This window comes from Eumetopias jubatus, unplaced genomic scaffold (assembly GCF_037043125.1).
Source record: "Eumetopias jubatus isolate StellerSeaLion01/CBP00866 unplaced genomic scaffold, mEumJub1_p1.0 scaffold_10, whole genome shotgun sequence".
NCBI classification, from domain to species: Eukaryota; Metazoa; Chordata; class Mammalia; order Carnivora; family Otariidae; genus Eumetopias; species Eumetopias jubatus.
Window position 1 is genome coordinate 119,675,173 of NW_028274816.1, and position 12,739 is coordinate 119,687,911.

General features: G+C 39.2%; 1 protein-coding gene across 1 annotated transcript in view; it reads right to left on the reverse strand.

Moving 5' to 3' along the window:
- The window catches only part of TAF15 (TATA-box binding protein associated factor 15), a 34,664-nt gene continuing 21,925 nt past the window's right edge, over window positions 1-12,739 (reverse strand). The window contains exons 9-16 of the mRNA XM_028109138.2: window positions 12,563-12,595; window positions 11,233-11,342; window positions 10,121-10,250; window positions 8,133-8,225; window positions 2,486-2,567; window positions 2,279-2,367; window positions 1,643-2,171; window positions 1-328 (exon numbers count right to left, since the gene is read on the reverse strand). Of these exons, the coding sequence (XP_027964939.1) occupies window positions 289-328; window positions 1,643-2,171; window positions 2,279-2,367; window positions 2,486-2,567; window positions 8,133-8,225; window positions 10,121-10,250; window positions 11,233-11,342; window positions 12,563-12,595 (1,106 nt within the window). The 3' untranslated portion in view covers window positions 1-288. The remainder of the gene's footprint in view (window positions 329-1,642; window positions 2,172-2,278; window positions 2,368-2,485; window positions 2,568-8,132; window positions 8,226-10,120; window positions 10,251-11,232; window positions 11,343-12,562; window positions 12,596-12,739) is intronic.

Sequence of the window (12,739 nt, forward strand, 5' to 3'; positions counted from 1 at the left end):
TCCACAAAACAAGCAGCCTTTATTGCAGTAATACAAAACACTTTCCATTTTGGCAATATTTTACAACGCACTTAGCTTCAAGGGTTGGAAAGGAGGTTGGAAACTAAACGGGAAAATTTCAATGGACATTTCTAAAAGAAAAATTGTCCCAGCCCTCCCACCCAAATAAAAATCCAAATGTCACTTAATTTCACTACCCAAGAAGAGGCCACGAGGAAAGCAGCAGGCAAAACTCTGGCAATTTCACTATGGATCATGTCAGAGACAAAGGAACATTCAAAACAGTCATCAGTATGGTCGGTTGCGCTGATCATTTCTGTAGTCGTTTCTAGGAATGAAAAATAAAGAGCCAGACTAAATTCTAATTTTCTACCAAGGGAGAGCATCAGACACTTCCTCAGGGTGCTGGCGAATGGCGTCTGTTTGACAATTTCTGTAAGAATGACACCATACCTAATTTATTTCTCTACTCCTAGAAGGTGCTTAATAAAGGTCTAATTTAACAGCTTTAAGACTCACAAAGTTCCTAGAAGAAGTTTTTTGCTATCATTAACTCTCTTAAAAACTTCCCATCTAGAATAAGGACTCCAAACCACTGTGGTATTTCAGGAGGTCAGAGACTGTGCCAATTCCAGCTCTCTAAACAAAAGAGTGGCGTAACAGAATTAAGCAAGCAAACATTGTCATGTAAGAATTCTGGATCTGCCACTTACTATGTGACCTTGGAAAAGTTACTCAGTGTTTCTTACTCCATAAAATGCGAAATACATCTACTTCATGGGGTTGAGAGAAGGACTAGAACTAAAGAATACAGATACTTCCACAGGATTTGCCACACAGTAAGAAGGGTTCAAAAGATAATAATTACTAAGAGCTAACAATTATATAGCATTTACCATGGGCCAGGAACTGCCATAGTGTAGTAATCTAATTTGACTCCTCGAAGGAGGTATTACTGGCTCCATTTTATAGATGAGAACACTGATGCTCCATAAGGTTAAGTAACTTGCCTAAGGTCACATAGTAAATGGTGGAGCCAGAATTTGAACCCAGAGAAGTCTTATCTCTGAACTCCATGCTATACTAATTCTCATACCTTATACTGTCTCTGGCATACAGATGCTTAGTGTAATAACTGGTTCAACTTTTTCTGCCTCTACACCATTCACATGCACAACACATTCCCATCAGTACCATCAGTGATTTTCATCTGGAAAAGGTATTACCAGAATCTCCAGAGAAGTAACTACAGGGTGGCACAACACATAAGATTTCAGAAAACACACCCCTACCCCCATGAAATGTGTGCTCCCCCTCACTTAAATTAAGAACCTCTGGTTTACATATAATTTTAAATTATCTCTCAATTATCTTTAGCCATGAGGAAGAATAACACATATTCATATACACACATTCACACCAATATAAAGATTTTGAAACAAAATTTCCAAAACACAATGAGTTTTAGAAATTTCTAAATGGGAAACTAAATGAATCTTCCCCATCCTCACTGAGAACGCTTCCGATGAAAAATTCAAGTTCCAAAAAACCGGACCTTAAGAAAATGTGACAAAAAGGGTTCAGATCCTAAAGCCTAGGAGCGGTGATGTAAAATGGTTAACAAGTACATTCTAATACTCACCTTCCTCCCATTTTGCCTCCATAGCCGCCTCGGTCTCCTCCATAGCCGCCCCCACTCCTGTCACCTCCATAGCCGCCACCTCGGTCTCCACCGTAGGCCCCGCCGCCACCACGGTCTCCTCCATAGCCCCCCCCACTGCGGTCTCCTCCATAGCCGCCTCGGTCGCCACCGTAGCCTCCTCCTCGGTCACCACCGTAGCCTCCTCCTCGGTCGCCACCGTAGCCACCTCCTCGGTCTCCTCCATAACCGCCTCCTCGGTCTCCACCGTAGCCTCCGCCTCGGTCTCCTCCATAACCGCCTCCTCGGTCCCCACCGTAACCGCCTCCTCGGTCCCCACCATAGCCGCCCCCACTTCTGTCTCCACCATAGCCACCCCCACTTCTATCTCCTCCGTAGCTGCCGCTGCCACTTCTGTCTCCTCCGTAGCCGCCGCCGCCACTTCTGTCTCCTCCGTAGCCACCTCGGTCTCCACCTCTGCCCCCACGACCTCTGTAGCCCCTCTCTCCACCGTAGCCTCTTCCCCGGAAGTCTGCAAGGTAGAGATGCAAACCAGTGAGGCCAACAGGATAACATAAACCACCCTTAATGCTAGTCAGAAGATAAATGCCATGCAGATGCTGTTAAAAAGCAACCCACCTCCTCCTGAGGGACGAGAGTCCTCTGGTCTGGGCTCATTACACTGGTTGCAGGAATTCCTTCGAGCAAAGTTCATATTTCCACATGACCTGAGAAAGGAGGAAAATAAAAATGTTCAATAGTTTCCAACTGAATCAGAACCCCCTCTTGCATCCTCCAACCCCAATCCCAACTCCTACTACCACCAGAGTTAATAAGGATACTTACGGATTAGGGCAAACCCAGTCCCCACTTTTGGGGTCTCCACCTCTCCCCTGAAAGCCTCCACGACCTCTATATCCTCCACGGCCTGGGGTTAAGAAAGGTGGGAGAGAAAAATCAGCAGCCGACATTAACACAGCAGAAGAAAAGCACCAGATGAAAGAATTAAGAGCAAGTAACCATCAATAACTGGGTGGCCACCCCCAAAATTAACCCCAAGAACTCTGATTCTTTTATTTGAGGCTTTACTTAGTAAATCCAAAAAATGTGGGAAAAGATCCCAGGCACATATTAAAGTGCAAACAATGCACTAAAAAACTTCCAAAGTCCACTTTCTATTATAATACTCTCCCTGCTTTAAGGATCTCAATGATAAAGGTAGAGAAGACATATTTCAAATTTAAGGAACTAAACACAACAGAAATGAACAAGGCGGCAGCAACTGTATCAGAGAACTTACAAACTGGTCAGATTACCTAAATAGGTATCATTTAAGCAACTGCCTCCTGATCTCCAGGTGAATAACAAACTGCCACGAAGCTTTCCAAAGGGATCTCTAGAACCTTCTTCCAACTACTTTCTTAGCTATTATGACACCTTATTTACCCAATCTCCTTTCAGTACCCACTCTCACTTTAAGATAGAAGGAAAAAGATAAACAACTACAGGATCACGAGGGCAGAATTCAAGAGATAAGTGATACGATAAGACGAAACATTAGAATAATTGGGATCCCAGAAGAAGAAAGAGAGAGAGGGGCAGAAGGCATATTGGAGCAAATAATAGCAGAGAACTTCCCTAATGTGAGGAAGGAAACAGGCATCAAAATCCAGGAGGCACAGAGAACCCCTCTCAAAATCAATAATAATAGGTCAACACCCCGACATCTAATAATAAAACTTACGACTCTCAGAGACAAAGAGAAAATCCTGAAAGCAGCTCGGGAGAAGAGTTATGTAACCTACAATGGTAGAAACATTAGATTGGCAACAGACCTATCCACAGAGACCTGGCAGGCCAGAAAGGACTGGCAAGATATCTTCAGAGCACTAAATGAGAAAAATAGGCAGCCAAGAATACTATATCCAGCTAGGCTGTCATTGAAAATAGAAGGAGAGAGAAAAAGCTTCCAGGACAAACAAAAACTAAAGGAATTTGCAAACACGAAACCAGCCCTCCAAGAAATATTGAAAGGGGTCCTCTAAGCAAAGAGAGAGCCTAAAAGCAGCATAGATCAGAAAGGAACACAGACAATATACAGTAACAGTCACCTTCCAGGCCATACAGGCACTAAATTCATACCTTTCAATAGTTACCCTGAATATAAATGGGCTAAATGCCCCAATCAAAAGACAGAGGCTATCAGATTGGATTAAAAAACAACACCCATCAATATGCTGTCTGCAAGAGACTCATTTTAGACCCAAAGACACCCCCAGATTGAAAGTGAGGGGGTAGAAAACGATTTACCATGCAAATGGACACCAAAAGAAAGCTGGGGTGGCAATCCTTATATCAGACAAATTAGATTTTAAAACAAAGACTGTAATAAGAGATGAGGAAGGACACTATATCTTACTTAAAGGGTCTATCCAACAAGAAGATCTAACAATTGTAAATATCTATGCCCCTAATGTGGGAGCAGCCAATTATACAAGGCAATTAATAACAAAAGCAAAGAAATACAATAATAGTGGGGGACTTTAACACCCCCCTGACTGAAATGGACAGATCATCTAAGCAAAAGATCAACAAGGAAATAAAGACTTTAAATGAAACACTGGACCAAATGGACTTCACAGACATATTCAGAACATTCCATCCCAAAGCAACGGAATACACATTCTTCTCTAGTGCCCATGGAACATTCTCCACAATTGATCACATCCTAGGTCACAAATCGGGTCTCAACCGGTACCAAAAGATTGGGATTATTCCCTGCATATTTTCAGACCACAATGCTTTGAAACTAGAACTCAATCACAAGAAGAAAGTCGGAAAGAACTCAAATACATGGAGGCTAAAGAGCATCCTACTAAAGAATGAATGGGTCAACCAGGAAATTAAAGAATTAAAAAAATTCATGGAAACCAATGAAAATGAAAACACAACTGTTCAAAATCTTTGGGATACAGCAAAGGCAGTCCTGAGAGGAAAGTATATAGCAATACAAGCCTTTCTCAAGAAACAAGAAAGGTCTCAAATACACAACCTAACCCTACACCTAAAGAAGCTGGAGAAAGAACAGCAAATAAAGCCTAAACCCAGCAGGAGAAGGGAAATAATAAAGATCAGAGCAGAAATCAATGAACTAGAAACCAAAAGAACAGTAGAACAGATCAACGAAACTAGGAGCTGGTTCTGTGAAAGAATTAACAAGATTGATAAACCCCTGGCCAGACTTATCAAAAAAAAAAGAGAAATGATCCAAATCAACAAAATCATGAATGAAACAGGAGCGATCACAACCAACACCAAAGAAATACAAACAATTATAAGAACATATTATGAACAACTCTATGCCAGCAAATTAGATAACCTGGAAGAAATGGGTGCATTCCTAGAGATGTATCAACTACCAAAATTGAACCAGGAAGAAATAGAAAACCTGAACAGACCTATAACCACTAAAGAAACTGAAGCAGTCATCAAAAATCTCCCAACAAACAAAAGCCCGGGGCCAGATGGCTTCCCAGGGGAATTCTATCAGACATTCAAAGAAGAATTAATACCTATTCTCCTGAAACTGTTCCAAAATATAGAAATGGAAGGAAAACTTCCAAACTCATTTTATGAGGCCAGCATTACCTTGATCCCAAAACCAAAGACCCCATCAAAAAGGAGAATTACAGACCAATATCCTTGATGAACATGGATGCAAAAATTCTCACCAAAATACTAGCCAATAGAATCCAACAGTACGTTAAAAGGATTATTCACCACGACCAAGTGGGATTTATCCCTGGGCTGCAAGGCTGGTTCAACATCCGCAAATCAATCAACGTGATACAATACATTAAAAAAAGAAAGAACAAGAGTCATATGATCCTCTCAATAGACGCAGAAAAAGCATTTGACAAAGTACAGCATCCTTTCTTGATCAAAACTCTTCAGAGTATAGGGATAGAGGGCACATACCTCAATATCATAAAAGCCATCTATGAAAACCTACAGCGAATATCATTCTCAATGGGGAAAAGCTGAAAGCTTTTCCCCTAAGGTCAGGAACGTGGCAGGGATGTCCACTCTCACCACTGCTATTCAACATAGTATTAGAACTCCTAGCCACAGCAATCAGACAACAAAAAGAAATCAAAGGCATCCAAATCGGCAAAGAGGAAGTCAAACTCTCACTCTTTGCAGATGATATGATACTGTATGTGGAAAACCCAAAAGACTCCACCCCAAAACTGCTAGAACTCATACAGGAATTCAGTAAAGTAGCAGGATATAAAATCAATGCACAGAAATCAGTGGCATTCCTATACACCAACAACAAGACAGAAGAGAGACAAATCAAGGAGTCGATCCCATTTACAACTGCACCCAAAACCATAAGATACCTAGGAATAAATTTAACCAAAGAGGCAAAGGATCTGTACTCAGAAAACTATAAAATACTCATGAAAGAAATTGAAGAAGACACAAAGAAATGGAAAAACGCTCCATGCTCATGGATTGGGAGAACCAACATTGTGAAGATGTCAATGCTACCTAGGGCAATCTACACATTCAATGCAATCCCCATCAAAATACCAACCACTTTTTTCAAAGAAATGGAACAAATAATCCTAAAATTTGTATGGAACCAGAAGAGACCCCGAATAGCCAGAGGAATGTTGAAAAAGAAAAGCAAAGCTGGCGGCATCATAATTCCGGACTTCCAGCTCTATTACAAAGCTGTCATCATCAAGACAGTATGGTACTGGCACAAAAACAGACACATAGATCAATGGAACAGAATAGAGAGCCCAGAAATGGACCCTCAACTCTATGGTCAACTCATCTTTGACAAAGCAGGAAAGAATGTCCAATGGCAAAAAGCCAGTCTCTTCAACAAATGGTGTTGGGAAAATTGGACAGCCACATGCAGAAGAATGAAACTGGACCATTTCCTTACACCACACACAAAAATAGACTCCAAATGGTTGAAAGACCTAAATGTGAGACAGGAGTCCATCAAAATCCTAAAGGAGAACACAGGTAGCTACCTCTTCGACCTCAGCCACAGCAACTTCTTCCTAGAAACATTGCCAAAGGCAAGGGAAGCAAGGGCAAAAATGAACTATTGGGATTTCATCAGGATAAAAAGCTTTTGCACAGCAAAAGAAACAGTCCACAAAACCAAAAGACAACCGACAGAATGGGAGAAAATATTTGCAAATGACATATCAGATAAAGGGCTAGTCTCCAAAATCTAGAAAGAACTTATCAAACTCAACACCCAAAGAACAAATAATCCAATCAAGAAATGGGCAGAAGACATGAACAGACATTTTTCCAAAGAAGACATCCAAATGGCCAATAGACACATGAAAAAGTGCTCAACATCGCTCGGCATCAGGGAAATCCAAATCAAAACCTCCATGAGATACCACCTTACACCCGTCAGAATGGCTAAAATTAACAAGTCAGGAAACGACAGACGTTGGCTGGGATGTGGAGAAAGGGGAACCCTCCTACACTGTTGGTGGGAACACAAGCTGGTGCAACCCCTCTGGAAAACAGTATGGAGGTTCCTCAAGCAGTTGAAAGTAGAGCTACCACACGATCCAGCAATTGCACTACTGGGTATTTACCACAAAGATACATATGTAGGGATCCGAAGGGGTACGTGCACCCCAATGTTTATAGCAGCAATGTGCACAATAGCCAAACTGTGGAAAGAGCCAAGATGTCCATCGACAGATGAATGGATAAAGAAGATGTGGTATATATACACAATGGAATATTATGCAGCCATCAAAAGGAATGAGATCTTGCCATTTGCAACGACGTGGATGGAACTGGAGGGTGTTATGCTGAGTGAAATAAGTCAATCAGAGAAAAACATGTATCATAGGACCTCACTGATATGAGGAATTCTTAATCTCAGGAACAAACTGAGGGTTGCTGGAGTGGTGGGGGTGGGAGGGATGGGGCGGCTGGGTGATAGACATTGGGGAGGGTATGTGCTATGGTGAGCGCTGTGAATTGTGCAAGACTGTTGAATCACAGATCTGTACTTCTGAAACAAATAACACAACATATGTTAAGAAAAAAGAAAAAGAAGATAGCAGGAGGGGAAGAATGAAGGGGAGTAAGTCAGAGGGGGAGAGGAACCATGAGAGACGATGGACTCTGAAAAACAAACAGGGTTCTAGAGGGGAGGAGGTAGGTGGATGGGTTAGCCTGGTGATGGGTATTAAAGAGGGCACATTCTGCATGGAGCACTGGGTGTTATGCACAAACAATGAATCATGGAACACTACATCAAAAACAAATGATGTAATATATGGTGATTAACATAACAACAAAAATTAAAAAAAAAAAGATCGAAGGAAAAAAACCCAGGGGGAGAAAGAGGTAGTAGTTCACACAACAGAGACAGAACATAGACTCAAAATCAAACCCTTTGTACAATATCCAGGCCTGTGAGCAACAAGTGTCTTACCTCGTCGCCCACCTCCACTTCCACCCCCTCTCATGAATTCAGGTCTTCTGGTAGCAAAGGACACTTTAATGATGTTGCCATGGAATTCTTTTCCTAAGAAGAAAAAAAGAAGTTTTGAAAAAATGCTACTCCACATCTCCACCTCACAACAAAAATATAAAACTGTCCTGAAAATTTTCAGTTTCAGAGCAGTAACAGACATCCTCACACAAATTCAAACACACCAGTGTTCCCTAAGAAGTCAAAGTAACAGTGCTCAAACATGATACAATCTATTGAATAGAGCAGATCTGTCACTGGGATGCAGTTACTTCTTACTAAGAAGAAAAAAACCCCACATCTATTTGTAATATGAAAAGAGCCAAGTGCAGAACCATGTGTGTAGTATGTCACCACTTCTGCTTTATAAAGGGAATGAGTGTGTGGGTGTGCACACGTGCCTTTACATGCACTTACATGCTACATATACACTGCCTATCATGCTCAACTCTCAGGAGGGGAAAAGAGATCACTGGGGGTCAAAAGTAAAAGAAAGCTCATTTTTTATTCTATACTTCTGGTACAGTTTGAAACTCTTTTACTATATGCAAGGTAGTATCTTTAAAAATAAATGCCAGGAAAATGAAAGCATATGTGATTACTTACACACATGCACACACACCTGTATTCTGCAGCCCCAGGGCCTTAGAGACAGGAACTAATCTTTTTAGTTTATATTAAACAAAAGGATTCATAAAATGGTCACAATTCCAGGAGCCTTAGCTCCCTAATCAAAGCGCTTATTATAATGGCTGGCAACTTTCCAGAGTATCAGACAGTAGGACCTAGGAAGCCACTCATGGATCAGTATTTTCAAAGCTGTAGAATGACCTGAACTATGGAGTTAGGTTTAAGAGGCTCATATGACCTGTGGGCAAAAAGCACAATTATTTTAGAACATATGAGCAAAAGAGATTGTTTTTTAATTCACAGAAAAGTGAGGAAGAAAGGACCTAGCCTTCAAGAGCAAGGTGATGAGGCCTGACAGAATAATGCAAAAAAAGTAAAGAATATGAAGGTGAGGACAGAGTACCACAATCTCATTTTTGAAGAAATGCAATTATGTTTTAAAGACACAGGTACAATAATCTCAGAACCAGAAGGGACCTCAAGTGTCTGTCAATCTAATCTAGCATGGTTAAGTCCTTTAGAGACTGTGGATCCAGACTGCCTGAGTTTGAATCCTGACTCTACCAGTTATGCTACGATCCTGAAAATTATACAGCTTCTCTGTGCCTCAGTTTCAACATCTAAAAAACAGTAATAATAGGCTGTCTCATAGGGTTACTATGAGGATCAAACTGAATTAATGCATATAAAGCTTTTACAACTATGCCTAGCCTATAAACCACAGTAAACATGCAATAAGTGTTGGTTTTTGTTAGAATACAAAACAATGAATTTCTAATAACGTGGGGAAATGACTGTAAAAATGTTAAGTGAAAAAAGCATGAGACAAAACTAGATTCGGAATATAATGACAAACTTTTTAAAATGCTTTTAAAAGAGTGGAGTTAAATTTAATAAAAAATATTATCAATGGTTATTTCTGAGTAGAGGACTATGGAAGCTTTACTGCTTTCTTCTACTTTCCCATATTTTTTCATTTTTGGGGGGGGAACGTCTTAATATTTCTTCCAAATATGTATTAGCTTTGTAGTTGAAGGGAAATTAATCTAAATTTACAAAGAGAGTTAAGCAGGCCAACCCTCGAAATCTCCATCAGGGTGGCTTCAAACACAAGGTAGAATAATAAGGAAATATTGAGGACAAACGAGGGAGCTCTCTACTTCATTTCTAAAGGTATGTAAAAACTCTAGCCTTTATTTTTAATAAAATATCCACAAAAGTAAACATGAAAATAACCAGTCTACCAGAATATATTTTGACTTCAAGACTAGAAAACATTTATCCAAACTGCATATTGAAACTGTATGAATAAGATATACCATCAAACCAGTCAATGGCTGCCTTAGCTGAAGGAGGGTCATCAAATGACACTGTTGCCTCTCCTTTTGGCTTCCCTGTGTCCTTGTCTGTATACAGATTTATCATTGGTTTTCCCGTCTTCTTATTTGTCTGAGGAACAAACAAGTTGGTATTAGCTTTTTTTAAAAAAAGTGATCATAAACCACACAATTAAGGATTTTTTAAAGGAATTCACATATCCGTACTACAAATATTATGTACCTAATATAAAAATTAAGTTATCTATAGGTTCTGAAAATTCTCTTAAGATATATTAAGTAAACCCAAGCTATGAAAATGATACATAGTATACTGTTTTATCTATGTATAATTTCTTTTAGATAATGCTTCATGTAAATATATACCTTGTAAAACATAAATAAAAAAGTCAGGAAGAATGTACACCAGGCAAATTAACAGATTACCACTAAGGTATACACACTGCAGCTGGCTGAGATGGGAGTGGAAGACAAATAAGAATGTCTACTCTTCAGAACTGTATGAATTTTTTACATATCATGGGTAAATGAGTAATTCCACAGGCACCAAAATAAGGACAACTGCAAACTGATTTCAGGTAAATGCTACAATCTACTAACACTACTCTAACTGCTGCTTTCCAAGTTAAGAGAGGAGAAATATTAAATTCACAGAAATATTCAGCCCTGCTGAATTCAGCCATGCATGAAACAAATGGTGCAGGATACACGTTAAATACACAAAAAAACAACACAATTATGAAATAAAGCATCCGATACTGGGCTGATATGTAACGCAGTTTGCATATAATGGCCTTTCAGAATCTATAAAATATTCTCACAATCTCATTTGGTTCTCACAATCTTAGGAGCTAGGCAGAGACTATTTTTAGAGCCGAAGACTGAAAGTTAAAGCTGTAGAAGGCTGTGGAAAGATAAACAAGCAAGGAATAAAATTTTCATGTATTTAGCAAATTTAGCAAAAGGCCTACAGACATGGCTGGGCATGTGTATCAGGGAATTTTAAGAGATATAATCTTATGTAATCTATGTATCTTAACTATAATATGTTAATAATTAGAAGATTTTCAACATAAGCCATAGTTTCTACTCACCTTGATAATTCCTATTTGTTTAAAGAACTCCCCCACTTGATCTGTAGACACACCCTCCCCAAGTCCTTGCACAAAGATTGTGTTGTTATCTGAATTATCAGATTCTGAATCTAAGGGGGAAAAAAATTATGGTTAATTTTACATATTCCTTGGTTTTACATCCTGTTCAGTAATCAAGAGCAATAATTTATTGTCCAATATTCAACTGCTTCTATGACCAAAAGGAAAAAGGACCAATATACAAAAAATCTTGTATCCACATGCAAAGTGGTCACCATAGTTATTTGGTAGTAGATCAATCCTTACAACTAAACTTCAGTTAAAGTGGATCAAGTCCACACTATGTGAAAAACCAATTAAGGGAGATCTTAGATATCTTACTCTTTAGATTCAGATACAGGGCTGAAGCTCATGAAGAGATGAAGACAGCTAGTATTAATCAGCATTCCTTTCTTTGGAGAGCTTTAACCCTTTATGGCTAATCAGTACTTTTAAGGCTCTCAGTAGAAAATTCCCCAAATCTGACACTTTGGACTTCCAAGCAAGCCAAGCATAACTGCTGGTTTCCCGGTCATTGCAATAAGCTTTGTATATACCAGAGGGTAGGGGCACCTTGACACACACCTTACCTTACACGCACACTTTTGGATTAGTACAACAAAGTAAGAAAGATGTACAAAAATTCAGTCCATCAAGGGATAATTCAGAAATTGCCATCCATATAGAATACTTTGGCATCTTAATAAAAACAAAAGTTCTGATTTCAATATATATTAAAATTTTTTGGCTCAAATAGATTTTTAATATCTAAGTTATAACTTCCAAAAGGCTCCAGGTAGCCTTGAATTTCATTTTAAAAACAAAAGCCACATGAAGTTAGTGACCTCTGCCCAGAGTAAGACAATTCTCCCCATGTATGAATTCAGGTTTCTTAGGCCCACTAAGGGGACTACCAATCCGATGTAAAATTTTCTTAAACATAGATTTTCTACTTCAAATTCCCAATGATACCAACTCTCTCAAATCTGATTTGTAGTTATTTAAATAAGTAATGTTAATTAGCAATACAAGATCAAGTATTTTTTTCACAAAAGAAAAAGCAGAGCATAGGAAACCACAAACATAGCAATTTTCCCCAGCAAACTTTCCAATTTCCCTGAATTTTTCTTTCTGGTATGTTTTTAGAAGTGAAGCTCCCCAATTCTGGAAACACTATCAAATTAAATCTTCCTACTGCCCTAACTCCTCCAAACAGACACACTTTTCCCTTGAAAAGTTGGAAAACTAATATTCTCTCAATGGCAAAGTCACAAACTACCATAAACCTTACCAGCATCTGGTCTGGGTCCATAATCCCTGTGACCTAAGGGAAAAGAAAAGAAAAAGAAAAAGAAAAAAAGCTATTGAAGGCAACTCATTAGAAATCATGAAAAAATAGTAATAAAAACCAAGGCATGAAAGTCAATACTTCCAAAATCCTTGAAAGTCAACCATCACAGATTTACAA